Source organism: Odontesthes bonariensis, chromosome 18 (assembly GCF_027942865.1).
Source record: "Odontesthes bonariensis isolate fOdoBon6 chromosome 18, fOdoBon6.hap1, whole genome shotgun sequence".
In the NCBI taxonomy this organism is placed as follows: domain Eukaryota; kingdom Metazoa; phylum Chordata; class Actinopteri; order Atheriniformes; family Atherinopsidae; genus Odontesthes; species Odontesthes bonariensis.
In genome coordinates, this window is record NC_134523.1 from 26169255 (window position 1) to 26195879 (window position 26625).

Genomic DNA, 26625 nt, shown 5'->3' on the forward strand with positions numbered 1-26625 from the left:
TCTAGAAAGGTCCGTAAAAGCACCATAAACGTCCGTTCTCAATATAATCAACTCACCGGAGTGGTTACTGGTGTGCACTGGTAATCCATATCAAATTTCGTGGCGAAAAGTTGCTTCTGTCATGTTTTGACATTTTGTGCTGGATGTTCGTTGATATTACTCTGCCACCGCTAAGAAAATAGTGCGAGCATGAACGAGCTGCCAAATAAAACACGAAAGAAGCAACTTTTCGCCACGAAATTTGATATGGATTACCAGTGGACACCAGTAACCACTCCGGTGAGTTGATTATTTTGAAAACGGACGTTTATTGTACTTTTACGGACCTTTCTAGACATGCGCATGACTTGCCATTCTGAAGCAGGTTGAGAAGAATCAAAATTGGGCAAATACCGGAGACTGCAGTAAACATCAAAAAAGCGGTGAGGGGGATTCTAAAGCATTGCAGACGACTCAGAAAAGAGGCTTAATGTTGAAAATACAGCACTTCCCCTTTAAAGAGGGTATGTTAGAGTTGGTTAAAGTTAGGGTAAGTTAGGGTAGGTTAGAGTTAGGGTAGGTTAAAGTTGGTTAGGGTAGGTGAAAGTTAGGGTATGTTAGAGTTGGTTAAAGTTAGGGTAGGTTAGAGTTGGTTAGGGTTGGTTAGAGTTGGTTTGGGTAGGTTAAAGTTAGGGTAGGTTAGAGTTGGTTTGGGTAGGTTAGATTTGGTTAAAGTTAGGGTAGGTTAAAGTTAGGATAGGTTAGATTTGGTTAAAGTTAGGGTAGGTTGGAGTTGGTTAGAGTTAGGGTAGGTTGGAGTTGGTTAAGGTTAAGGTAGGTTAGAGTTGGTTAGGATAGATTGGGGTAAACCACAGCTTTTTGCACATTATTCCGACTTCTCAAATTAATCTGCAGAGTTCGACTTCTATTCCAAGCCCTGAGGATTCTGAATCCTCCTGCGGTGAAGAGTCACTTTGTGATTCGGTGTCAGAGACGTTTCTGCTGGACACTGACTGACAGAACACAGGTTTCGGGTTATTATCCAGTTCAGTAACAATAAAACAAAAAGCTTCTTCTTTGGACAGAGGTGTGCAAGCTCAAGGTAGGTGGAGCTTCTTTTTTATTTTTCCAGGTCAGAGTGAAAAAGCTTCCAGGAAATAAAAAGGGTGGGAAACACTGTTTGGATTCATACCAAAAGCAAACATCCATCCATCCATCCATCCATTATCTTCCGCTGGTCCGGGGATCGGGTCGCGGGGGCAGCAGCTTGAGCAAAGAGACCCAGACGTCCCTGTCCCCGGCCACTTCCTCCAGCTCTTCTGGGGGGACCCCGAGGCGTTCCCAGGCCAGCCGAGAGACATAGTCTCTCCAACGTGTCCTGGGTCTTCCCCGGGGCCTCCTCCCAGTGGGACGGGCCCGGAACACCTAACCGGGGAGGCGTCCAGGAGGCATCCTAACCAGATGCCCGAGCCACCTCATCTAACTCCTCTCGATGCGGAGGAGCCCCTCCCGGATGACCGAGCTTCTCACCCTATCTCTAAGGGAGAGCCCAGACACCCTGCGGAGGAAACTCATTTCGGCCGCTTGTATTTGCGATCTCGTTCTTTCGGTCACTACCCACAGCTCGTGACCATAGGTGAGGGTAGGAACATAGATTGACCGGTAAATCGAGAGCTTCGCCTTCTGGCTCAGCTCCTTCTTCACCACGACGGGCTGGTGCAGAGCCCGCATCACTGCAGACGCCGCACCAATCCGTCTGTCAATCTCCTGTTCCATTCGTCCCTCACTCGTGAACAAGACCCTGAGATACTTGAACTCCTCCACTTGGGGAAGGATCTCATTCCCGACCCGAAGAGAGCATTCCACCCAGAGCAAACATCCGTTGATTAAAACAAGTATTTCTGCATTTCAGGTGTTCTGAGAGGTTGAAATGTCTCCATAAATATGACCCGATTTGTACTCCGAAGTGTAAAATAAACCATACGTCAGTTGTTTTTTTCTCTTTTTTTATAATTAGATGGGTTGTAAATAGTTTTATTTACACAAAACACAAAAATTGTCAAGTCTAAGAGTATTATGAGAAGTGGAAAAACCCTTCAGGAGAAAGTGGTCAGTAGCAACGGATAAAAAAAAAGCTGCCCGTTTGTTCTGGGGGGGGGGGGGGGGGGGGGGGCAGCTGGTGGTTTGCATTTATATTCTGGATTCAGTCAGTAACAAGTTGTTTTGCATCATTGGCTGTCGTCTCTAAAGCTGCCTCAGTGGAGGGTTTTGTAATATCCTGTCGAATATAAACCAACGTCTACATGAAATCACGCCTTCGGCTGATATTCATCGACATATTCCGACTGAAACGTGTGGATTTCACAGTCGGGTGAAGAAAAGAAGCCAAAAATGTGATGATTGTAGAAAAGCTAGAGGTTTATTGAAGGGGAAACATGAGGAATACAACAATCAGATGGCTTCAGTTATTCCTGATCGACTCTACTGGGAATAAAAATGTGCTGACAAGACGGAGTCCAACAGCGCCACAACTATAACTTATGAAGTCTAAGGAATTCCCCTGCTGTCTGCCCCCTCCCGTCCCTCCGTCCGTCCGCCCACCTGAGCGCTCTGCCAGCTCCGGTCCTTCGTCTCAGTGGGAGCGGAGCAGCTCAGGACTCAACCAGCTGCAAGACAAGGGGAAGAAATACATTTCAGGTCATTAAAATGCTGCAACTGTCATGTGCAGCATACAGAAAGTTCCATCAGTGTCCAGTTTAAAGTGCATCCAGGTGTCAGGCGGACTTAAAGGATAAGACCGTTTTTTTGACATTGGGCCCTTGATTTCACATTATAGCATGATGTTCTACTCACCCCTGCTTGTTGTTGAACATTTGGAGCTGTTCCGAAGATATTCGAGAGGCGTCTGGCTGCTCTCTTGAGATATTTGGCCATGAAACGGTTTCCTATGGGCAAGCTTATACAGGCACAAACTATGCTGTTTATAATTTATTAATTACTGTACATTAGCACTGATAACGTGGAGGTGCGTCGCTTACTTAAATCCGGGTTACTGTAATTTTGATTTTTTTTTGTCGTAAAGTGGGTGTTACTGACGTCCTCCTCCTGCTACTACCACAGACAGCCCACAGACCTGCTGCCTATTTATTCATTCGGCTAAAATTCAAAATTAGTAACCTGGATTTTTTTAAGTAAGCGACGCACCTCCACGTTATCAGTGCTAGTGTACAGTAATTAATAAATTATAAACAGCATAGTTTGTGCCTGTATAAGCTTGCCCATAGGAAACCGTTTCATGGCCGAATATCTCAAGAGAGCAGCCAGACGCCTCTCGAATATCTTCGGAACAGCTCCAAATGTTCAACAACAAGCAGGGGTGAGTAGAACATCATGTAATAATGTGAAATCAAGGGCCCAATGTCAAAAAAACGGTCTTATCCTTTAAAGCAAACAGCACTGACTGAAAGGCCCTCAGACAGGTTAAACCAAATGTTTACTTCCACAGCTCTCAAACCGGGTAAGTCAAGTGAAACTGTCACATTGTGCTGAAGATTAGAATCAGCCTGAGAAAATAAATATCTTAACAGTCTTTACAGAGCGAGTTACAGTCGATATGCAACACAAACAGAGCAGGAGGAGCCCGACGGGTCAAAGAGGAGCAGACGAATCCCCAAAGCCCGATAACACACAAGACCAACAGACAGGAAGCGTTGGCTTTTCTCACCACTCCCACTGCGAGGGCCAAAAATCAATCAGCGATCCGTTTGGAACAAAAACACCGTGAGAGCCGAGGGTTTGATGAACCGCCTCGTTTGGAAACATCTATTCAAAGTGCAGGCATTGTGTTTCAGACAATGCTCCTGATAAGGTGAATTAAGCCTTTTCTCAGAGGATCTGAGGGGCCGACGTCCTTCAGCTCGTCTCTTTGAGCCGTCTGACGTCACACAGACTCCGATGCAAGTTTCTTTTGCTGAGAGAACTGAACAGAAACCATATCGAAACTTAAAGATTTCGCTCTGTTAAATACGATTGCCACACGTTCAGCCTGAATTTAAGAAACAAACTCTTCACTAAGGAATAAAGGGCTCTAAAATACATTAATTCTTGTGGTAACTGCTGAACAGAGGCTGGATGTTAAAGAACAAACGTAACTGCTGGAATTTGAACATGCAATAACGTTAATATACGTTTTCACCACCGGGGGGCAGCAGAAACAAGCCGACAAAATGCTGGCAGACAGCGTCAAAAACGTTTGTTTCCCATTTTTTGTGCAACTACTGATACAACCAACAGTTAGAGAGCAACACTGATGCCATTTGGAGGCTGCCTGACAATTTCAGGACCAACAATCAATCATTTACCTTTTTTTTTTTTTTTATCTCCATCTGTCTCTTTAGCTGCTGAACGCTCACACTATCGGCCCTGAAATTATGGGGTATATGCGAGAGGAAAAATGTCGAAATCCAACAAGCGGGACTTTGTTTGGACTTCAGTCAGCCAGCTCTCTGATATCAAAGGAATATTTAGTGTCTAAACTGCATTAGACAGCGGTCAGAGAGCTTAAATAAAGAAATCAGAGGGTTTCCTGAAAGGAGAACTAAAGCTACTCAAGTGCCCACAAGAAAAACTCATTCATCACAGTGGTTCAAAGGAGAACTAGACTGTGGATTTTTTACACCGCATCACTTCTGCATCAAACTGTTAAATTTGTTTCCACTTTCCCCGACAGCAGAGCATGTAAAGCTCCAATAAATTCTAAATTCAGCTCAAAGAGCATCAGACAGAAACCCAAAAGGTGCCATCACTGTCATTTCTTGTGGAAACACAACCTGCTGAACTGGGGTAAACACTTAAATACATCGACTCTGTTTAGGTTGAGGACACTTTTCATGGTCCAGCCCCACATCCACTGCTGGAATGTATGAAAAATAACTGAAACGGGTCAACCAGAGCAGGTGAAAATGACTTTGGACGAGCATCTCAAACCAGGAACATGATGCCAAACGCTCAGAAACAAAGCTGCCATTCATCATGATCTGTTCACCTAAAGATGAGAATTAGCCTTTAGCTACAACCATCACTGATAAACATCATCCCTGTTTTAAATAACTTCAAACTTCCTTATTGGAATCCTAACGGGGGAAAAAAAGAGGGGAAAACTGCAACTTTATCACCAGTTTTCTTTTCCTGGTGACATTTTTACTTTTTAAACCCAAACAACTGTGACTTCATGTAATTCATATCCTACTCAGCAGATATTCTCTGGTCGATTTGTGTGAAAACAACTCGTGCTGCAGATAAAATCAACACCATTAATGATGATTAATATCATAAATAACGCGGTAATAACACATCACAAACTACAGCCGTTTAAAGCCTGTTCTTCTTTGTTTCCCTCCCGTTCCCTTTTATGGTTTACACCACAGGGAGGTGCTTCTTCATTTTTTCAACCAAACAGAGACAGAGAGTTCTAGTGAGACGCAGCATCCGACGCCTCATTTGAAGCTCCCGACAGGTCCGTTCTGGGGTGAACAGACATTTAATCCTGTCGGTTCTGTCTAAAATTAACAATAAAAGTTTATCTTATCTGGTAATACCGGGTTTAAATGGGCTCAAAGTGCCACCAGATGCTTCTGATGCACTCCACGCTCGGGGGGAGGAGGGAGAAGAAGCTGGATTGGACAAAGGAGGTCCAAAGCAAACTGGGAAAAAAAATCAAAATCTTACCAAGTATATTTGTCTCATTTCTAGTCAAAATATCTCATTCCACTTAATATAAGACACAACTGCCTAACAAGTACTATTTCAGCCAGATATAGGGACTTGTTTTAATACAATACATCTGGAATATCTTGTTAAATGAAAAAGTCTTGAAAACAAATTGTTTTGAGTCACATATCATATGAAACAAGCTTTTTTTTTTCTTTTTACATTTGAAGAGGTTTTTAAGCTAATTTCAAGATCACTTTTATCTCCAAAGTCCTAAATATCACATCTTATTTCAAGAAATCTTGACAAGCCAATTTTCACTAGTTCCATTGGCAGCTTTTTTTGCTTATTTCAAGCAAAAACGTCTTGTATTTGTTGTTTTTCTTACTTATTTTTGGAGGGACATTTTTTCCAGTGCATGTGAAAGAATTGACACGGACGAAGACAAAAGAGGAAAAATCATCGATTAAACAAGAGCAAACGTTTCCAGCTGAGGCCAACAATATGCAACAAGAGTCGGAACGTTTTTAGCAGCTTCTGTTGAGCATAACTCAGCAGAAGCTGAAGCTCGGTTCTGATCGATCGGGTCTCCGACACTCAATTTAGTCAAATTAAAGCAAAAAAAAGGCCCGTTTATATCCAGACGCCGCGCTGCTCTAACAGCTGATGCCTCACTAAGGTTTCAGCGTTGCATTTTGTTGCCACCGACACGCCGTCTCTTGCATAATCTCTACCACCGAAGGAGAAACAAGAAGGAAGAAAGAGTCTTTACAGGCGGTGGCGCGAGCGGGGACGTCCGTGGCGACGGAGAAGGCGGCCACAATGGAGGCGAAGACGACATTGGGGCTCTGGGCAGCATCGATGGCCGTGTGCAGGCCCCTGGCGCTGTAGTACTGCACCAGAGGGACCGTCTGCCGGTGGTAGGCGTCCAGGCGGGAGCGTAGCGTCGTCTCGTTGTCGTCACTGCGGCGGATCAGCGGCTCACCTGTAACCTGAGAGAAACCGGAGAGAAAACAGGTGAGAAAACACAACAGGAGCAGGTGATGTCACCTCTGCTGGATGCTCACGGTTTTATCTAAACGGTCTTTGTGTGTCGCTGTGAGAAGATGTTTGTTTCCAGTTGTTTCTTTGCAATTAGGGATTCAAAATCTAATGTAAAACAAAATATTAAATAATAAAAGGAGCTGAAATTGAGAAAATTAAACAATAGATTTTCCTTTGCTTGGTAAAAACTAAAAAAAAAAAAGAAGCTAAAATCAGAGGTAGTCCCAGCTTGACAAGTTTTTTCACCACTAGAGGGCGCAGAAAGCAATTTTGCTGTGTTGAGGCTTAAGTCAGACATACTGACACTCAGTGGGGTCACATGGCTCTGAAAGGATCAGATAATTGGCTAAATTACAATAAGAGTTGAGCAAGGGTAATTCTCCTTGGATATGTGGCGATGAATGAATGGGATCAGAGGCACAAAGCGTGTCATACCCCGGTATGATAGGTTGTGCTGTACCCATTCCAACTGTTGCTAATAGAGCCACTTCCTGTTGACCTCTTCACCACCAACAACAACAACAAACTCAGGCATTGGAGAAAGATGGAGAACGCAGAGCCAGATGAAGCTACGTCCCTCTACATTTTGTCTGTGATGAGCTGCTTGTTGCACAACTCAATGCCCAACGGAGCATTCTCCATCGCGTTGTTTGTTTCTTTCTGACGGCGACAACAACAGGAATATTTTTGAATGAGTGGGGTTAGGGGATGGGTAATATTGAACCCAACACCAGGCCTGGAATTTCGTCATTTTAGGGGCAAGGCCACTTGGCCTTTTGAGTTGTCAATTTTTTAAGGGCACAAAGGCCAAAAGCCAGGGCACCAAGGCCATAAATTAAAACAATGATTTAACATATGATATGAAGTGACTACGATTGTATATGCATTTACAATACTTTTATATATACTTATTAAGCATTTAATGGACACCAAATTGCAATTAAACAATTTTTTTATTAAAACTACACAGGATTCTTATAGCACAGACATGTTTGGCTCACTGTGAGACTGTGGTAGTGGGCCTATGTTGAAAGGACGTCACTTACAATGTGAGTGAATGGCAGTTGCTATGCTAAGCTAACTAAGCTAGTTCTGGCCAGTGGGTGTAATGTATTTTTTTTGTGGACAGTTTAGGCATGCCACAAGACATGTGAATGGGTATTTTGATTGCGTTTTGAAAATGGGGCGATATAATTTATATCCACTAGCCACAGACAGATGAGACCCACTGAATTCATTTGATCAATTTATTAACTAAAGCTTTAAATTCATTTTACAGTGAAATTGGGAATGTATATCCAATTAAAATAATTACAATAATTAAACTTATGTACATACAAAACTTATTCTAACATTTCATTACTCCTCAACCCTCACACATTATTGACTATTCAGGGTCACATTTTTTGTACATAAAAAAAATAACTTTAAAACTGACCTATATTCATGTGAACCCTGAATCTACAAAAATGGAAATATTTAACAACTTTCTAACCATGTTTTAGTGCAGATAATGCACAAAATTAAACACAAAACTATGTGCAGAGACTAATTATGGAATTATGGATACTGTGAAATGCTTAAACATCGTCCGAGCTCTCTGAACTGTCTTCGGATCCATCTAAATCAGTTCCATTTTTCCCTTCTCTCACAAAGTGTGGCCGGCGTGTGCGCAAACTGTCACCATGCCAGATTCAATATATTCAAAATATCATCCCCCTCCCCTCCTTTGGCAGGCATATCTTTTCTCTTCACGGCCGGCTGTCCCAACCATCGCCACATTTTGTTAGTGTTTGCGTCTGTATTTGTACCAATAACGCAATGCATTCATTCACAATGATGGAGCAGAGTCACCTAAATAAAGACAGAAGTGTCCCAAATACAAAAATCAAATGGTGAATGACACCCCATTTGTGCATGGTAAGCTAACTGCAACTGATAAGTGTTTTATTACTTTGCATTTCTTCCAAAAGAGAAAATAATCAGACGCAGGGTAGCAAAACATTATGGGCGTGAAAACGAAACTTAGAAAATCGGCTCGGCGCATGCACAAAGTAGTAATTCTCGACAAGTAGGAGAAATCGGCTGAATATCGGCGTCTATCGTACTTCCAAACCAAGAGTGACCCACTCCCCTAGTACGGCAGCCTCGGCGGATGCGTTCCCATAGAAACTGCGCTCGCGCGTCCCGCGAAATAGATGGTAAAGTTCCTCATTTATCATCGGCAAAGCCGGCTAGTGAGTTTTTTTTTAATACACGCCAAAAGTAACTTTCACCCGCATTTGGCGGGTTGGCGGGTGTTACTTTAGAGCCCTGGATATAAACGAGCAGCAAACGAACCTAGTCTGCACAGAGGTCTTTGACAGCTAACAACACAGCGCTAACTGCCTAGTTGTTAGCTAACTGCCTAGCACCATAAAAAATAAAAGAACACAACTGCAATGTAACTTATCCAAGTAGTAACAAAAACACTTCAAAATATTATAATTATGTATTACCATCCGAGCAAGAAATAGTAATGTTATCCATAAAATTACACTTAAAGCTGGACAAATGAAAAACTTAAGGCAAACAGGATCATCACAAAACCTTACCTCACCTCAGCCTTTTCTTGAGCGGAGAATCAGCTGGCTACGCACACGGACGCGTGAGGGGGTGGGCGGAGATAGACTGATGTCAACTGTCATCATAGACCGTCCGAGCGGTGTAAATCCAGGCTCGAATCAAGCGCACCGCTGATTTTCTTTTTTTTTTCTCCACCATTTGCTCATTGATCATTGAAGCCGTGTCAGAAAAGAGGCAGACTGCTAAACCGCAAAACTTAGTCAGAGAGGGCATCAAGGCCACTGTGGCCTTATGGCAGATATAATTTTCAAGGGCACAAGGCCAAAGTGGGCGTGAAATTCCTGCCTTGCCCTAAACTCCTGTTTTTGTTCATCCATGAAACAAGTAATTAGAACGTGTTCTACTCTACTTACAAATAAATCTGTTGAAATATCTGTTGAAAACATTTTGTATGGATGTTTTCTTATGACTTCTGCTTATATTCATGCTTGGATATAATATATTCCCAGTTAGTTCTCCTAAATTCCCATTAGTTCCCATAATTCCCATGGAAAGTTTCCAATTTAGAATATATCCAAAAATTCCCAAGCTTAAAGGCCTACAGAAAGGTGATTTTTTGCACAAAACTGAAATAGCAGATCGATTCCTTATATACCATGGAATTTTTTTTATGATTTTAAAATAATTTTAGGCCCCTGGATAGTCCTGATTAGGCCCAATAAACTATCACCACATTTGACTCGAATTTGGCAAACTGGAACGACAGGTGCGTGACGTCGCGAGTGCCAGCTGCTGGAACAACCCCCAGTAGTTCTAGTAGCGAAGCCAGCAGTTTGCCAGACCTGGACAGCTTCTTCACGGCAAATTTTGATGTGTGCCGCGGGACGTCGCTTGGAAATATAAAACGTTGGGTTCAGTGCAATTTTTATTGCGAGTAGCAGCAGCTCACGCCACCGGGGACAGAGGAAGCAGAGAGACCTGCGGTCTTGTGTCTGTGTCTCCCTGTCCGCCTGCCTCCTCTCTGGTGAAATCAGCCGGAGCCATCCCGCCGTGTTCAGCTCCCTGCGATGCGGACGCTCAGGGGGAATCCACCTGGCGGAGAGCGGACACACTCTCCGCCAGGTGGAGAGTGGAAATCTCGGCAGAGCGATCATCAAGAGCCCGGACGTGGACACACGTCGGGGCTCTTGATGATCGCTGATTTCAGGGCAACCGGTGGTGTGAGCTGCTGTTGCTGAGGGCAACACACGCATCCACAGCACTTCGTACATCTACTCGCAATAAAAACTGCACTGAACCCAACGTTTTATTGCCTTCACCACTCAACAAGCATACTAATAGCGGCAGCCAGGAAAACCCATGGCACCTGTGACGTCACACGGAAGCCCCGCCCCCAGTCTGGAATTCCAGGAAGGATTTCCAAGCGGCAAATTCAAAATCGCAAATTTCATGCGTTTATGAAATGTTTTGGTGTAGTCCAATGATCATTATTGTTCCTCTGTGCATCTATTATCATTATGTATTGGGTGTAGTGTCAGCTTTCTGTAGGCCTTTAACTTCCCATGGAAATTTAAGAAGGTTCGGGAGCCTCCGCTCCCGCACCACCAGGCTCACTAACAGCTTTTTCCACCAGGCTGTTAGAATGCTGAACTCTCTACCCCCAGCACCGGTGAGTTACATGCTGTTTATAAAGTTGTTTTGTAACGTCCCCATGCCAGTAATGTGAGAACCATGCATATGGTTTTGATGGTAAGGCTTGTGACTTTATTGTCGGATGGTTTATAAAGTGGTGTGACGTTTCTGCTGTGTGCAAGTTGTTGTTTTACGTGGAAGGTTTAGCTCTTGCCCAACATTGGCCACCACGTATTTGGCTAGCATGACAGGCTGCGCAAACGCCGCACAGGGAGCGCTGATTTGCACCAGTCTGTGTCCTACTATCAGTACTTGACAACCTCTAGCAATGGGATTGTGCTTCAAATGCCCCGGAGTTCCCCTTTAACAACAGTAATATCGTCTCCTTTGACTTCCGGGTCACGACCCCGGGAAAAAAAATCTGGAGCATGCGCAGAACGCAAAGTCCAATTCACCACGTGCTTCAGCGTCTACAAGCAGGTTTAGAGTGACTTTCAACCCTGATCACAATTTGGACATTTGGTGCTGAACGGAGCATTTAGGTATTCACTGCTGCAGCCCCCCCACCTTTGTCAATGACCACTCAAGCAAACAATCATAAAACGGCATTAAACTTAACTTAATGTGCAAAATGGCGAACTACCCCTTTAATCCGATCCAATTTCTTGTCAGATTAAGGTGCCTACATGCAATTAAATAACTCCGTCTGATAGTAATTTAGCCTTTAATCTGATCCTTTCAGTGCCATGTGACCCCACTGTGTAAGACTACAACTAGATTATTTCCCATCATGCACCTGGTGGAAGCAGCTTTTAGCCACGGCTGCATTTTTAACGTCGCAGAGACGTTCGTGCCATTTCCATGATGCAGTTAGTCGCTCGTCCTTTTGTTCGGTGCGACTGAGCCGAGCGTTTTTTGCCAATTTAATTTATTCTGTACCACAACAGAATGGAAAAGAAGGAAAAAAGGGGTGACATTTTCTCTTTTTTGCTGTCTTTTTAAGTACAGAACTCTGCACTTTTGAAATGCAGCTGTGCCGACTTCACCGCCGTTAAGAGTCAGGTGCATTATGGGAAATAATCTCAGATAAATCTGGTTGTGGTCTTTTAAATAGCGACCCTGCGAGATCTGGAGTCTTTAGTCTGCGACCTAAAACTCAGAGACTGTCATCCAGCTTCAGAGGGGAACGGACGGTGGTTGAAAAAGCAGCTCGACAAAGTTATCACCATTCTACTTCGGTAATTTGCGCCCGTCTCATCACATGACATCAGCGTTGTCAAACTGAAACTGGGCCAGCAGCCTGTGGGTTTTCCAATGAAACCACATCAGTCGTGAGCTGGATGGAAGTGGTTCCAGTTGGGTGGCGGTTTGACCGAAAAAAAAAAAAAAAAAAAGAAGTCAAAGTAGACCAGATATGCTTACGTCATCCTTCATGGGCTCTTTCGGGGGGTTGAACTCCTCGTGGTAGGAGCGGCCACTGGGCTGATGGATTAGTCTGGGGAGACAGAGGCAACATGGTGAGAGATGGAGGAGGAGGGGAAGGAAATAACAGCCTGAGTGGAAGAGGAGGAGGACGGATGAGGGTCTGACAGCAGCCGTTTCTCACAGACTACTCGCCTACTTTGGCCTTATAAGGCAGCAGACTCCTCAGAGAAAGACCCCCGCAGATAAAAAGATGACCCTACAAACCGAACTCAACACATTCTCGTCATATCGAATGATTTAATATTCGTTTTGCTGCAGAAAAGCATCAAGAAACTAGAAACAGAAACAACTTGTAAAACATCTGCAGACTGAGTAAACACGTCAGAACAAGAGGAAACCAGTTTGCATCTGATCGAATGCAACGCAGGCGTAGCTGAAATATAATAATCCTAAACATCTGCCCTATCGGTGATTAGAATGGCTGGAGATGCATGCCTGCGAATAAAAATGCAGATATCTGCAGCCACGATAATTGTGTTCCCGGAAGTTTTCTTTTTGCAGCACGAGCTGATCTTATCACGCACGTCTCAGCGGATCCTGAGCGGAAAGCTGAATGACAGAATAGGGCATCAACTATTCAGGTTTCTGTGGGCCGAGAGCAGAAGCCCAGAAAACTTTGATTTAAGGAGATAATTTAGCTGTGCAGCTCTCATCTATGCAGCCTTCCACACAGAAATTCTTCTTCTGATGCCAGAATCAGAAGAAGATAATCAGAACGCCTCAGAGGTGAACATGGCGTCTTCATTAAAGGGATAGTTCGCCTCTTTTGACATGAAGCTGTATGACATCCTATATTAGCAACATCATTTATGAACATTTTCTTACCCCCTGCTGCGTCCTGTGAGCCGAGTTCCAGCCTCGTTTTGGTGTTGATGAAAGTAGCCCGGCTAGTTGGCTGGGGTTTAAAAATTAAAGCATTTTGCTTCTCAAAACAATATGTGTTCAAAAGAGTAATACATTTGCATCACAAAAATCGTTCTCCAGGAAAAGTCAGACCTCACAATCTCTTTGCCCCATTTTCTCTCCGTTCGTATCACTGCCTGCTGCCGCCTGCCGCGCCCGTTACTGTTAATGTTCATAAATGATGTTGCTAATATGGGATGTCATACAGCTTCATGTCAAAAGAGGCGAAGTATCCCTTTAAGGATTCGATCCTTAATGACCTTCCTGCTCCTGCAGGATGCTCAAACCCCTCCAGGACGCCTTCTCTCGGTTAATCTCACGCTCCACTTCTCTCCAATATTATCTCCCTGTTCCAGACTTCTCCGTCCACATAAATATGAATCAATCTACCTGCCTACATGGATTTAAGATGCAGACAGAAAGAGGAACCTCCAAGTTAAAGGAAAAGAAGCTCTTACCTGCCACAGATCCTGCGGACGAGCAGAGAATCAGCGACTGCGAACTCGATCACAGAGTCCAGCTTCTCCTGTCTCTTGTCCAATAAGCCGTCCAGCTGGAGGACGCAGAGAGACGGCACATGAAACATGATCCACGCCTTTTGACCAGCGCAAAACAAAGGCTTCGTTTACTAAAGACCATCATAACAGACGGCTTTAAGTGGGTTTGATTACAACTAGTTTTGAAATGTTGAATTAATTCGAAGTGAACTTTACTTTTATATAGGGCTGGGCGAGTTAACTCACTATTTTCGCGTTTACTTGATAATTATTTAATGCCGATAAATATTTTATCGCGCATTAACGCAGGTTTTATTATTGTAAAAGTCTGTTGAATGCATCGCATTCACACAGTTACAGCAAACACCACGAAGCATGGATTAACAAAATAAAGAAACTAGCAGGTAACATCACTGCTACAGGTGCTCCTCGGTCTGTGTGTGTAGGTCACGGAGCTAACCGGCGCTACTTCCTGTTTTACTTGTTTCAACATAAAAGCACGTATTTCAAAATAAATAAAAAAACAAACAAAAAAAAAAAAAACACTCCTGCATTTACAGCCAAGTTCAATCGTCTTCTCGCCATAGTAGTTCCAGTCTAAAATATCCCTTAAAGGCAAAACACACAACTGATAGCAGCAAGTCATTCAAGGAAACAGACAGTGGAGCGAGGCTTCTACATAAAAACTACAGAAAGATGCTGATGTTAAAAGTGTGTTTGCACAACAAATGTTATGGCACTTTCATTCATATGGCAGCACATTTAAAATAAAACTAAATGCTAAAAGCTATACGCTCCTTTTGAATTCATTTTTGGATTTTGCGTACAAATGCGATCAATCAGGGAAATCATGTGATTAATTAGATTAAAAATTTTAATCGTTGCCCAGCCCTACTTTAATACTTTTTTAAAAAGATGTTTTTAGGATTTCTGACAATGTTTATTGTGATGTATTGGTACTTCATGTCGTGTCCACCACACCACTAGGGGTGCCCTTGTACCTCCTATATGTATTGTGACTGAAGTAGAATAAACGAGTGTTTAAATACCAAGCTCAGATGCCGGTCATGTTTGTGTAGCTCATATCTTTGGCAAGATATTATAAATTGGCGATGAGAAAAGTAACCCACTGATGTCATCTTCTGATGGAGAAGACTCGACATTAACAAGGGAGGGAGGAGAATCCCAGGAGAACCGGATCGTGGAACAAGCCGAACCCCCTCGAGAAGCACAGGCACGGGCAGTGCCAGTGAGAATGACCACGCTTTTGGGACACATTGATGCTTACGACGAATCATCGGAACAATGGTCGACTTATGTCGAGAGGTTTGAACATTTTATTGAAGCCAATGATGTTCCCGCTGCAAAGAAGGCGGCAGTATTCTTAAGTGTCATGGGGGCATCTACATATGGTCTACTGCGCAGCTTATTAGCCCCGGATAAACCTGGCAGTAAAACGTACAAAGATTTAGTGGACACCCTGGATGGTCATTTCTCCCCCAAGCCCATTGTAATTGCGGAGAGATCCCAATTTCACAAACGCAATCAGGAAAAGGGTGAGTCCATAGCACAATATGTGGCCATGTTGAAAAAGTTATCAGAGCATTGTGATTTTGGAGCACATTTGCAAGATGCCCTGCGCGATAGACTCGTTTGTGGGCTCAATAATGAGGCTATTCAAAGGAATGTCCTGACGGAGAAAAAACTTGATTTTAAGAAAGCAGTCGAGATGGCATTGGCAATGGAAGCGGTGGCAAGGGGATCACTACATTTGAAAAGCTCATTGAAAGTGCATGATGTGTCCGCGTCTTCACCACAGGGGGGCGACAAATGTTTTCGATGTGGCAAGAATCACCATGAATGTGACTGCTATTTCAGGGAGCAGCAATGCCACAATTGTAATAAAAAGGGCCACATAGCTCGTGTGTGTAGAAGCAAAAGGAGTGAAACAAGACAGTCAAATCAAACAAAAAAAATACAAAATTTATAAAGTGGCAGCTGCAAATTCATCAGATGTGAAGGAGTCATCAGCAGGTTCAGACTCTGATTTCACTCTGCACAAGGTGTCTGCATTGAACACAGAACAACAAGTGAAGGCAGTGAAGACAGGACATGCAGCTTCATCAGTAATTATGATTAAGCCAAAAATTGAAGGCAGTCAGTGGATATGGAGCTAGATACGGGGGCCGCTGTATCCTTGATCTGCAGTGAGCTGTACAAGGACAAATTTGCACAGTTACGCTTACGCAAGACAGATTTTGTTCTGAAAACATACACAGGGGAGTTACTACAGCCCGAGGGAAGGCTGAAGGTGTGGGTTAAGTTGAACAAGCAGAAGGTTAGGGTGCCTTTATATGTGGTAAAAGGAGAGGCCCCACCACTGTTCGGCTGTGAATGGCTAAGGAACATTAATATAGACTGGCGTGAAATCAAGACAGTGCGAACAGGAAATGGGGCAAGTGGTGAAACTCTTGAGAGTGTCCTAAACCGCCACACTGAAGTGTTTAGCGAGGAATTGGGGACACTGAAAGGATTTGAAACTTCACTGACGCTGAGGCCAGACCAGCAGCCAAAGTTCTGCCAAGCTCGGGTGGTACCGTATGCGCTGAGACCCAAAGTCGAAGCTGAAATAGAGTGCCTCCTCCAGCAAGGGGTTATCTCCCCGGTTCAGTTCAGCGAATGGGCAACCCCCATAGTCCCTGTCATGAAGAAAAACAGTAGTGTGAGGATATGTGGAGATTTTAAGGTGACTGTAAATCCAGCCCTGTGCACTGAACACTACCCAATACCTCATATTGAGGATTTGTATGCGTCTTTGTCTGGAGGACATCGTTTCAGCAAACTGGACCTTTCACAGGCCTACCTTCATTTACCGGTTAAGACAGATTCTAGGAAATACCTTACTATCACCACCCACAAGGGCATGTTCTGCTACAATCGGTTACCATTTGGAATTACCTCCGCACCCTCCATATTCCAGAGAATTATGGACCAAGTGCTCCAAGGGCTGCCTAATGTACATTGTTTTCTTGATGACATCCTCATCACAGGCCAAGATGATGCGCACCACCTGAGAAATCTCGAAGCCGTACTGAGACGTCTTGACAAATATGGGCTCAAAGTCCAAAAAGAGAAATGTGAGTTCTTCAGGAGCTCACTGGAGTACTTGGGGCACATGAGTGATTCTGTAGGGCTCCACAAGTCTGATGACAAGATCTAAGCCATCGTGGAGGCCCCCATGCCAACCAATACGACCCAGTTGCGCTCTTTCCTTGGGCTCATCAACTATTACGCACGCTTCGTCCCGAACATGTCGACCCTGTTACACCCTTTGAATGCGTTGCTACATAAGGGGGTGAAGTGGGAATGGTCCGGGAAATGTGACGAAGCTTTCCAAAAAGCGAAGGAACAGCTTTCCAGCAAAAGCGTACCGACGCATTACAATCCCAGACTGCCAGTTATACTCGCCTGCGATGCCTCGCCCTATGGGGTGGGGGCAGTCATCTCGCATCGACTACCAAATGGGGAAGAACGACCCATAGCCTTTGCTTCACGGACGCTTAGCAAGGCAGAGCAGAATTATGCTCAAATTGAGCGAGAGGCATCAGGAATAATATTTGGGGTCAGACGTTTTCATTCATACCTATATGGCCGTCATTTCACCCTACTAACTGATCACCGGCCTTTGACAACGATCTTGAGCCCTAGCAAAGCGACACCGTCCATGGCGGCAGCAAGACTACAGCGTTGGGCACTCATATTGGCAGCGCACGATTATACAATAAGGTATAGATGTGCCGCTGACCATCTCTCGCGTCTGCCTTTGCCAGTGCAATACAAAGAAAAACAAGGAACAGTTGACGCATTTCTGATAAAACACATTGAGAGTTTTCCAATCCTTTGCAGTGAGGTGAAAAGAGAAACCAAAGCAGACGCCACACTCTCACAGGTGATCGAGATGGCGTCAACCGGTCGTTTTCCATCAGCCAAGGATCCAGGCCAACAGGTCCGTGGCAGCAACCACATCGATTTCGCCGGACCCTTTGAGGGGCGCATGTTCTTCGTCATTGTGGATGCTCATTCCAAGTGGCCCCAAGTCAGATTAATGAATTCAACCTCATCTGCAAAAACGATTGAAGTTTTAAGAGGCCTCTGGAGTACCAGAGGTCTTAGTGAGTAATAATGGGCCTCAATTCACTTCTGAGGAGTTTGCCCACTTTCTATCATCCAATGGCATTACGCACAAACGCTCCGCTCCTTTTCACCTGGCAACAAACGGCCTGGGAGAGCGTTTCATGCAGACATTTAAACATTCTCTGAAGTCGTCCAGGGGTATAGCTTCAGTCCAGCGGCGACTCGATGCTTTCCTGCTACACTACAGGAACACCCCCCACGCCACTACAAAGGAGTCACCTGCTATGCTGTTCCTCCGCCGCGGACTGCGCACCCGCCTAGACCTGCTGAAACCGAGCGTGTCAGCAGTGGTGGATCGAGCACAAGAAGACCAACAGTGACACCGTGGCACACACGCTAAAGCGAGAACTTTTGAAGTGGGAGACCCAGTGCTTGTCAGGGACTATTGGAAGGGGGAGGAAAAGTGGATGACTGGTACGGTTGCATCACAAGCAGGGCCAAGGTCGTACCAGGTTGAAGTTGCATCAAATCAGCACTGGAATCGACATGCAGACCAGATGGTGGCCTGTCACCCCAGCATCGTGCAGCCAGCCGCAGAGAAACAACCAACACCCACTGCAGTCGTTCCAACAGCCATGACTGACACCGGTGATACGTCGGAGACGGTGAGCCCTGTGACGGTAACAAGCTCACCACCTTCAGGTCAGTCAGACACGCATACCAACCCCGCAACACCCCAGCCGACACTGAACCGATATCCAAGACGGATTTGCAAACCACCCGACAGACTGAACCTTTAAACAACTGGGTATGGTCTCTGAAACGTTTAGTTACTGAGTGTTGTCTCAAGAAGGGGGCACAATAATCCCCCCGACACACTCAAAGGGTTGAGGCAGTCTACCCTAACCCTTGAGTTAGGATGTCATGTTCAATAACTGTTCGGTTAGTACAGGTTTAATGTTACTGTCTATGAATTAGGTTCCTGAGCCAATACTTCTTTAAATACATTTTTGGGAATCTGGGTAAGTGAATAAGAGGGGAGGAGTTGTGATGTATTGGTACTTCATGTCGTGTCCACCACACCACTAGGGGTGCTGTCGTACCTCCTATATGTATTGTGACTGAAGTAGAATAAACGAGTCTTTAAATACCAAGCTCAGATGCCGGTCATGTTTGTGTAGCTCATATCTTTGGCAAGATATTATATTTATTATAAAAGCTGATTCGGTTCGTCTGTTAATATGTAAACTTAGGCCCTAACTTCAGAGCTTAAACATGAAAAACATGATTTTTGTTAGGACAGAAAGTAGAGCAGCTGCTCAACTTATTGTGACAGCATAAGGTGATGAAAGCGCCTTTGTTGTTATGGTTTCACATACGTTTATAACATGGAGCTATATTTTGCATGCACGAAGAAGGCAGAGACGCCCAAACTTGTGTTTGTTGTGTGCACACGGACACACTGAGCTGAGTTTTTAAAAATCTTCACTTTGTAAAGCTTTTTTCAAAGTTTTCAGGCAGGTTTGACTAAAAACACAATTTGGATGTGAATGAAACGTCCAAAACACTTTGATTCACTAATAGAACACAGGTCAAACTCTTCAGCTAAACTCGTTCCCTTCAAAGTGCATTTCAACATCGAGAAATAAGAATGAGAAAATTAAATCCGAACCATCTCTGCTTGTTTGACTGTTCGGGGGAATCCATCCAACAGGAATCCGTTCTTGCAGGACGGCGTGTCCAAGTTCTTCTCTATGAGCTCCACAACCATCTCATCACTGACCTACAGGAAGAAATGAGAAGAATTTACTTGCACCACAACATCCTGCCAGAGCACAGCCAATGACAATGATTTAAGTGTTAATACACACCGACTTTCCTTTAGTAAATTAAGATTTTATACAGAAAACAGACAAAAAAAAATCCATGTTCTTTCTCTCATAAAGGACGGTCCGGTGTATAATTAAAGGGATAGTTTGCCTCTTTTGACATAAAGCTGTATGACATCGCGCAGTGATACGAAGGGAGAGAAAATAGTGCCAAGAGATTGTGAGGTCTGACTTTTTCCTGGAGAACGATTTTGTGATGCAAATGTATTACTCTTTTGAACGCATTTTGTTTTAAGAAGCAAAACGCTTTATTTTTTAAACCCCAGCCAAGTAGCCAGACTACCTTTGTCAACACCAAAACGAGGCTGGAACTCTGCTCACAGGACGCAGCAGGGGGTAAGAAAATGTTCATAAATGATGTTGCTAATATAGGATGTCATACAGCTTCATGTCAGGAGGCGAACTATCCCTTTAAAGAAGCTTTGGAGCTCCTTTCCTGAACATTTGAAGAGTTCAGACAGCTGTTAGAAAGCTTCCTAAACAGAACTGATTTATTTGATTAATTTTGCCCTTTTTTTTACCAGGTAAAATCAAATGAGAACAGCTTCTCATTTACAAAGATGACCTGGCAAAGAGGCCCCAGCAGACCAAAAAAAAAAAAAAAAAAAAAGAAAAAGAAAAAGAAAAACATAAAAAGAAACAGTCCACATGAATCAATGAAGTTAAAAACAGCATTAAAATAACTACTAGAATAAATGGAGAGAGAGCAGAAGGGGACTCCACACGTACAACAGTCAACTCGGGAATGTTGTAGTTTCTATTTAAACATGTGGAGCGATGGGAAAGCTGCAGGTTTAAGGGAATTTTGAAGGGAGTTCCAATCTTGGAATAGATTAGAGTAATGACATTAAAGGACCTCAGGTGGTAGTTATTACGGGAAAGGTGCAAGAGGTTGGAGAGGTGTTGAGGTGTTTTCCCTAGAAGAGTCTTGTACATAAATAGGAACCAATCATCACCAGCCTGGTGTGGAGGGAGGGCCAGCCTATCAGAGTATCCAGATCACAATGATGGGTGGAAAAAGGTGCACCAGAGGCCAAACAGATGGTGGAGTGGTGGAGGGCATTTTGGAAGCCATTTTATAGACGACATCACCATAATCCAACAGAGGGAGTACGGTCAGAGTGTGTGACTGAAGCCTTATTACGGTAAAGGAACCCCAATCTGAGCCTTAACCTTCATGTTTCCTCCCATTGGTTCACTCCACACATCAGCAGCTCCACAGTTCTCTCCAAGTTTTCTAAGACAAACTAGAGGAAACTCGAAGGAGTGACGAAAACATGAGGCTGTAAAGTCAACAGAATTTCAAATGGGACAGACAGAGAAAGACATCACAAGGAAGTGGATCCATGGGCGTAATTTCGGCATGGATATAAGGGACGCGTCCCCACCAATATCCAGCGATTATCGTTTTGTCCGCACCAATTTGATCACTGGGGCTGGGGGGAAAAAAACGGTCTCCCGTCTCATTCGCATTGCGGCGAAGAAAGGGTTAACCAAAAGTCCTTTGCCAAAGGCTGACGACCAATCTGATTGGCTGTGCCTTCCCCTTCTTTCACGTGAGACTCTAGGTTGTGTATGGTTGCTAGGAGGCAGGAGCGCCAAAAAAAAAATAAGCTGAGGTCTTTTCGGTAGGTTCTATCACTGCGCTAATCAGTGGTGTTACCACACGGTACGTTATTAAATTACTCTGGCAGGCTAACGTTCCAGAATCTTTGGTGCAACGTGGGTGACACGGGCACATGACTGCCAAGTGAGATGGCAGGCAAAAGAAAAAAAGTGGACATACGGAGCTACTTTTCAAAGAAATCTGTAAGTCACACTATCACTCGCTAATGAAATGACGTTTGGAACACAGCCCGTTAGCAGGGCAAACTCGTTATCTATGAATCAAGTTGTCTACGATGGCACAACTAACTGCAGAGACTGTTGTGCAGTTGAATATCCAATGGCTGTCAATATGTTAATGTTGCATTATGTCCTGCAAATGATAGAATGTTTGTGACAGTGACACAATAACTCCTCGTCAATATAACACGAGACAGATTTATCACGAGGGCGCCTTTGTAAAACGTCGGCGGGCACCTTAGCATAATGACAAACAAAAAAAAGCTATCCTTAGCTAACATTTTTCAATGAAATGGCATTCATGGCCCATTTTATTGTCCAGGTGACAGATCCAACATTGTTTAAATATAAATCACTTAGACTAACTGCTTAATGCTGTATAGTTGAAAATAAAGTAGGCCTACATTTTTTCTGTTATTGTAATGTTTTGTTTCATGGAGACCCGTTTCATGGCAGAAGTAAACAGACATGTAAACTATCAATGTGTGTCATTGATTGATTCGGTTGTACACCGACTGAAGGTATATCATTTGTGGCAGTTTTGGGGGGTGGGGGTGGGGGGATTAGGTCCCTGTCCCCACCAATGTCAAAGCCAAAGTTACACCCTTGAGTGGATCGTTACCAGCTTGCCAGAGTCCATCGTCTCCTTCAGCTTCTTGCCGAGCTCGGAGCCCGAGGCCACCATGGCCCTCAGCATGTCTCCGGTGGCCAGGTGGCAAACGCAGTACTTCTCTGCCAGCTGAGGGGCCTGCAGGGAGACACCAGAAGAAGATGTTCAAAAATATTCGTAAATAAACCTTAAAACAATCAGCTGCACCTGCGGTTACATCACGACATCAGCAAAATAGTTCAATTATGTGGCAGAAATTTGGCAAGAACTGAATCTTAAACTGCAAATTCAGAGTTGTGCATGCTAAGGCAGCCCTGTGCCGACTCAGCTGTCATACGTGTTGTTTCTGAGTCAAAAGCAGCGTGTTTGAACAGTGTTTTAAACACGGTTACACCCACTGAAACGTGATTAAGTCCTTTCACAAATCCAGAAGTGGAAGTTCACCCTCAGCACACTAAAGTTATAACAATGTTTCAACACAAATGTGAACGATAACCCTGAAACTGGACACAAGTTGATAACTTTGGACTCACTGTTCCCTTTGTACAAAGCACTTTTGAATATCTAACCTGCAGGAAAGAGCGGTCAGAGCGCTCTGAGTTTGAGTGTCGAGCTAAAAGCTACAAGCTACTCAAAACGGAGCAAAATCAATAAGACAAAATAAACACAAAAATGTATCAATGGCTAAACAAAAATGTTTACATAATTATAAATACTACTAAATCCAAAAAAAAAAAAAAACATATTTCTGCCTAAATAAATAAATATAATGTGAAATTAACTGCATTCATTCAGGAGTCCTTTAATATATGCATTAACTGTTCAAACTGCTCTGTAACAGGTGAATAAAACAACCCAGAACATCACCACCATATGAAGGAAGGTGAGGCGCACCTTAACAGAGCACAAGGATAATATCCTCTGGTAGAATAAGCATAATCAAATTCATTTTGAAATGTTGCACAAACAGAATACACAAAAATGCATGAAACTCTTATACTTTATGCCTTTAAAACATATTTGTCTGATTAGAAATGTACTCTGAACCCTGTGAACCACAATGTAAACAAAACTAATCAATTACAATTAATCTTTATTAATATATAAAAATGTACAACAGCAGAAAAAAATACAACCATAGGACCAACCTGTTGTTTCACTATATACAACTGGCATAGTAAAAAATAAAAATAAAAACAATATGACTGCTAAAGTTATTAAGAAGCGTTCAAATGTCACCTTGATGGTGATATTTTAAATCAGTTTAGGTCATTTTTAGGTTAGTTGTTTGTTTATTTGTGACAGGACTCTGCATATTAATAAACATACAATGTAAATATGCCAGATTTAGCTCCAAGGCTAATTTCCATCTGCAGTCCTACTGTTCACACTAAAATCAAGACAAGACAAAAACAGGAAACAAGAAAACAAAGCGTACAACATTCCATATCACTTAACCACATCACAAGATATACAACAAATTACCTGTTATGGTACGAACACCATACCAAAAAAACCATAACACAATTTTGTCGCACAGTAGTTTCAGACATTAAAATGCATCTGATTGGCAAATAATGTTTTACCCTCCTATACAAATATACATTTATTAAAGTGCATCTGGTACTATATTAAAGCGCATTTATCCTAAAGTGCTTTTTTTAAAGTGCACGGAATAAAGTGCCAACTAATTTTAAGAATTACAGAATTACTACCAATTTATTTTTAGTATTGCATGTTAAATAAAACTACCCTTATTATTAAAGGTTATTAAAGTAACTCCACCGTAGCACTGACAGAGTAAAAAATGCAGCCCGGCTGAGTCAGTAAAACAAGACATAAGCAGACTGTATCAGCAGGGATTAGATAGTGACAGGTTGGCTAACTCTAGTATTAGCTTTCACTCATACCGACCACGCGTCGAACACATCTGTTTCTGAAAGCTAACGGCTAACAGCTAGGCTAGCTCCGTTAGCTCGTCCCATGTCCCTGTGTCTCACCTGAGTCCCCTTCCCGGCTCCAGGAGGTCCGAGCAGGATGGCACGGATGCCCTCTTGCACATCGGCTATGGCCTCCTTTAGCTGTGCGCTGGGGGCCATGTGAGGACCGGGGAGAGACTCCAGAGGAGAAACTTTACAAAAGTCTTTCGGTATCGTCCTGCTAACACAACTGCCAAGTTGGTCAGGAAGGGAAGCGTTACCGCCTACTTTTTGATATAACACTTAAGCCCCGCCCATGTCAGAGCAAATACAGCATCCTATTGGTTACTAATCTAATCAATCACCAAAATATGGTAGTTGATTGGATGAAATTTTTTTCATGCGAAAAGGTTTCATAACTTCCGAAAGTGGCAGCATTACAGAACATTATTTATTTATTTATTTTTTTTAAATAATTTTTTTAAATTACATTTTTAATTCTTTCTTTTTTTATTTCAATCCTCCTTAATCGGTTAAGAGGTTTTTATATAATAATATTTTTTCAATATATATCAATATAATATTTTTTTTCACACTTTGGGAGTGTTCCAAACCAAAGAAGGAACATTATTCATTGGAGGAGATTATATACTGCAGCATTAATTATATCAAAGATATGATATTGTTATGGATAGATGACAAAATCGAATTTTAATTTAGACGACAAGCATGTAGAAAGTTGAAGAGTAAGAGAAAGAGAAGTGTGGTAGAAATCTTCAGCGGTCGCCATCAGTGGGTTTGGGTGTTTTGTAGCTTGGCAACAACTTTGCTGATGATGTCACACACAGCGTCAGCACACAGGTGAACTTTCTCAGAACCACGTGCAAAAAACTTTCCTGTTGCTGTGGTTACGCATCATAACAGATGTAACAAATTGCCTGAGTTTCCGGCAGCACAGCACCAGAAATGCTTCCGAAATTTTGTTAAAATCCATCTTTTCATCGACAAAAAGACGTACAGAAAGACACAGCATGTCCAGAGCTGCAGCTGCCTTTAGGGATTATATCATAACATTGATTATTCTTAACGTTGTGGAGAAGATTGATAGTGATATCAAAGTCAAAGTCAAAGTCAAAGTCAAAGTCAGGTTTATTGTCAATTTCTACATATATACAAGACATACAGAGAGATGGAAATTGCGTTCCTAACTATCCCACGGTGAAGACAGGACAAGACATTTACCAACAAGTAACACATAACAGTAAACATTAAAGTGCACAGGAGACGGCAAATGAGGACAGGCTTAAACTTGCCATACTAAAATAAAAGAAAATGAAAGTAACGGTGACAATAAAAGTGCAAATGACAAGACAAAGACCAAGTGCAAAGACAGACAGCCATAAATAGAGGCCGGAGTCCAAAGTGTGAGTGTGTTTGTGTCTATGTGTGTGTGTGTGTGTGAGTGTGTGTGTGTGTGTGTGTGTGTGTGGTGGGGGGGGGGGGGGGGGGGCGGGGTAGAGAGTTCAGCATTCTAACAGCCTGGTGGAAAAAGCTGTTAGTGAGCCTGGTGGTGCGGGAGCGGAGGCTCCTGAACCTTCTCCTGGAGGGCGGGAAGCCCCCGAACAGTGTTGGTGTTCCAGGAGAGGTCCTCACTGATGTGCACCCCCAGGAATCTGGTGCTGCTCACTCTCTCCACAGCAGCACCATCGATGGTCAGTGGCAGGTGATGGGTGTGGTCTCTCTTGAAGTTGACAACAATCTCCTTGGTCTTGCTGACATTCAGTAGGAGATTGCTGTTTCTGCACCACGTGGTCAGAAGGTCGACCTCCTTCCTGTAGTGAGTCTCGTCGCCCTTGGTGGTGAGACCCACCAGAGTTGTATCGTCCGCAAACTTCACTATGTGATTGGTGCTGAGGGATGTTGAGCAGTCGTGTGTCAGCAGGGTGAAGAGCAGGGGGCCGAGCACACAGCCTTGGGGGGCCCCTGTGTTCAGTGTGATGCTGCTTGAGATGTTGTTGATATATATATATATATATATATATATATATATATAGAAAAAAATAACTACAAGAAGCCTCTTTGGATCATTTCCTTTACATCTTGAGTAGGGGACAAAATGAAGTTCAACACATTTATACTGAATAATACAGAAAAATATCCCCAAATCAATAGAAACATACAGGGTTAAAAAAAACTGTCAAAATTATTTACCATTTCTGAATGAAACTGGTCCTCGTGTTCAGGATTCTTTCTAATATAATAAGATGATGAAGGTGGCACTTTCATATGACTGCACTGCTGTGCTTTAGAGTATCAAACTGTATCATCTAACATTTACATTTAAGTTCATTTATACGTACTTTTCAATTTGTATTTTTCTGTCATTGTGGGTAGAAATTCAGTCCGTGAAGATA

At 43.2% G+C, this 26625-nt stretch overlaps 1 protein-coding gene across 1 annotated transcript; it reads right to left on the minus strand.

The window, feature by feature from the left end:
* Window positions 1-2376: 2376 nt before the first annotated feature.
* On the minus strand, window positions 2377-24482 carry ak2 (adenylate kinase 2). The gene is made up of 7 exons (XM_075449237.1): window positions 24293-24482; window positions 22305-22430; window positions 19621-19731; window positions 13776-13870; window positions 12352-12424; window positions 6461-6680; window positions 2377-2645 (listed from the first exon to the last, which is right to left on the minus strand). Exons 1-7 carry the CDS (start codon window positions 24389-24391, stop codon window positions 2638-2640), a joined length of 732 nt encoding a protein of 243 aa, XP_075305352.1. The 5' UTR covers window positions 24392-24482; the 3' UTR covers window positions 2377-2637.
* Window positions 24483-26625: the final 2143 nt, after the last annotated feature.

Bases quoted from the DNA above. Each gene is read 5' to 3' on its own strand.
- ak2 (XM_075449237.1), bottom strand. From the start codon at position 24,391: ATGGCCCCCAGCGCACAGCTAAAGGAGGCCATAGCCGATGTGCAAGAG. The intron at 13,871-19,620 runs GTTCGGATTTAA...TGCGTCCTCCAG, and splicing joins CAGTCAAACAAGCAGAGATG to CTGGACGGCTTATTGGACAA. The intron at 6,681-12,351 runs GTAAGCATATCT...GGTTTCTCTCAG, and splicing joins AAGAGCCCATGAAGGATGAC to GTTACAGGTGAGCCGCTGAT.